This window comes from Odontomachus brunneus, unplaced genomic scaffold (genome assembly GCF_010583005.1).
Source record: "Odontomachus brunneus isolate Ranch 3 - 2012 unplaced genomic scaffold, Obru_v1 Obru_scaffold_270, whole genome shotgun sequence".
NCBI lineage: Eukaryota > Metazoa > Arthropoda > Insecta > Hymenoptera > Formicidae > Odontomachus > Odontomachus brunneus.
In genome coordinates this window covers 60139-62932 of record NW_022639720.1, presented here as the reverse complement: position 1 = coordinate 62932, position 2794 = coordinate 60139, and the positions used below count along the sequence as shown (strand labels likewise).

Below are 2794 nucleotides of genomic sequence, written 5' to 3'. Positions count from 1 at the left end.
CACCGGTCCGGGACTTTTTGAACACCCTGTATGTACTTCATTGACATGTCGATGTATCCGAGAAGCGGTGACAAGCGGCACAATACGAGCGGAGACAGCTTAGCGCTTCTCGCGGCCGGCGGGGTTAGCTATAGCTATCGCCGAATGATAGCGATATCGTCTGTACTCTTCTATTCTCCTGAACTCGGCCGAACCTCGCCGCGTTCACGGACACGGGCGCCGTTTGTGTGGGTTTCTCCCACCGCGCTGCCAGCGTGCTGTAAATGTAACAAAACTGAGAGCTCTGATGTGACCTTTACGATCGCTAAAAAACTTTCGATACGGTTTACAGCATCATAAAGATTGCAGCTCCGGCGAGATTCAAGGTGGCCGATCCGATGCACGTGAGCAAGTTCAAGACTGTCTTTGTTAAAAGTTACACGCCCAATTGGATTACTGAGTGTTTAAGATCGACCAATCCTGTGACCTATCTACTCGAAGATTCTCGCAGAGAGCCTGTAGTCGGAGGTTTCTACGAGTACGAACTGCATCGTGTTGCCAATCCAAACGTGTATTTGATGAAAAAAATGTTGTGCAGAAAAGGCGATAAGATTTATGTGAAATGGTTGGGATTTGATAAATCATGCAACTCGTAGATACACATGGATGATGTGTTGTAAAAAATAACTGTTTATTATGATGTTTACTATATCTTAATATATGCTATATAGTATAATAATAATAATATAATAATTATTAATATATAATAATTAATAATATATAATAATAACAATATGATATATAGTATAATAAGAATAATATAATAATTATTAATATATAATAATTAATAATATATAATAATAACAATATGATATATAGTATAATAAGAATAATATAATAATTATTAATATATAATAATTAATAATATATAATAATAACAATATGATATATAGTATAATAAGAATAATATAATAATTATTAATATATAATAATTAATAATATATAATAATAACAATATGATATATAGTATAATAAGAATAATATAATAACAATAATAATAACAATAGTGATTATATATACAGTGTGTCCCATAAGTTTGGCAACGGCAAAAAAACTCGGCGGGGGAGCATTTTAGAGAAAAATGTTTCCAATAAAAGTTGTAAGGCTTAAAAAGTCGCATTTAATGGCAGTAGTTATTTAACCTAAGATGACGTCACCAAGGTCAGGACAAGGTCAACTTTGCTTTTTTAGATAGAAATACATATTTTTTATTACGGCATTTTATTCTACGTGAAAAAGCAAACAACTTTTGTTTGAAAAAATTTTTTATACGACCTCTATTTTCTAAGATATTTACGTAAATATCTACAAAATTATTGGTTTCAATAATTTTTTACTTGAATTCTATCAACTTTACCGAAAAATATCAAGAGATAAAAATTATTTAGTTTGTTCTCATTGAGCTCTGAGAATTTTTTCAGAATTTTATATTAATTTTTTAGTACTGCATTTTCCTGCATTTTCTTGAAGTACTAAAAAGTTAACACAAAATTCTGAAAAAAATTCTCAGAGCTTTTTGAAACCAAAATAAGCAATTTTTATCACTTAATATTTTTCGGTAAAGTTAATAGAATTCAAGTAAAAAATTATTGAAACCAATAATTTTGTAGATATTTACGTAAATATCTTAGAAAATAGAGGTCGTATAAAAAATTTTTTCAAACAAAAATTGTTTGCTTTTTCACGTAGAATAAAATGCCGTAATAAAAATTATGTATTTCTATTTAAAAAAGCAAAGTTGACCTTGTCCTGACTTTGGCCACGTCATCTTAGGTCAAATAACTACTGTCATTAAATGCAACTTTTTAAGCTTTACAACTTTTATTGAAAACATTTTTCTCTAAAATGCTCCCCCGCCGAATTTTCTTGCCGTTGCCGAACTTATGGCACACACTGTATATACAGGGTGAATATTATATACCGGAACACCTGAATATCTCGAAAACAAAGCGTTATATAAAAAAATGTTAAATGCAAAAGTTGTAGGGTTTTAAAAGATCTATTTTATGATATTAGCAGTTTGACCTTGAGTTGCGTCATAAAGATCAGGTCAAGGTCAGAATGATGTTTTTAAATAGATACCCCTATTTTTTATTATATATTCTTGTAGCTTATCTCGAGAGCTTTCCAACACACTATACTTAAGTATTTTTTCGTTTAGTACTTTTCGAGTTAAGAGGCTTCAAAGTTACGCTATTTACTATTAATACGAGCGCGCCTTCGTGCTCGTCACTACGGTATCCACGCGCGCTAATGCTAAAGAGCGTAACTTTGAAGCTTCTTAACTCGAAAAGTACTTAACGAAAAAATACTTAAGTATAGTGTTTTGGAAAGCTCTCGAGATAAGCTACAAGAATATACAATAAAAAATGGGGGTATCCATTTAAAAACATCATTGTGACCTTGACCTGATCTTTATGACGCAACTCAAGGTCAAACTGCTAATATCATAAAATAGATCTTTTTAAACCCTACAACTTTTGTATTTAACATTTTTTTATACAACGCTTTGTTTTCGAGATATTCAGGTGTTCCGGTATATAATATTCACCCTGTATACAGGGTGTTCAAAAATGGCTTAAAAAAAGCACAAAAAGATTTTTATATATTTATGTAAAATTTTTTTTTTTTTTTTTTTAAGCTAATTAATTTGTCTTATTATTCTGCGCAAAAAAGCATTAAGACAAGATAACCGAAAGATGAATATTTTACGAGATATTTTGTATTCTATGTCAAAGTGCTGGAAATTTCAAGT

At 30.7% G+C, this 2794-nt stretch overlaps 1 protein-coding gene across 1 annotated transcript in view; it reads right to left on the bottom strand.

Annotated features, from left to right (window-relative positions):
- Nucleotides 1-432: 432 nt before the first annotated feature.
- Nucleotides 433-2794, bottom strand: part of LOC116853033 (pescadillo homolog) — a 2976-nt gene continuing 614 nt past the window's right edge. The window contains exon 3 of the mRNA XM_032833885.1: nt 433-495. Within this exon, the coding sequence (XP_032689776.1) occupies nt 433-495 (63 nt within the window). The remainder of the gene's footprint in view (nt 496-2794) is intronic.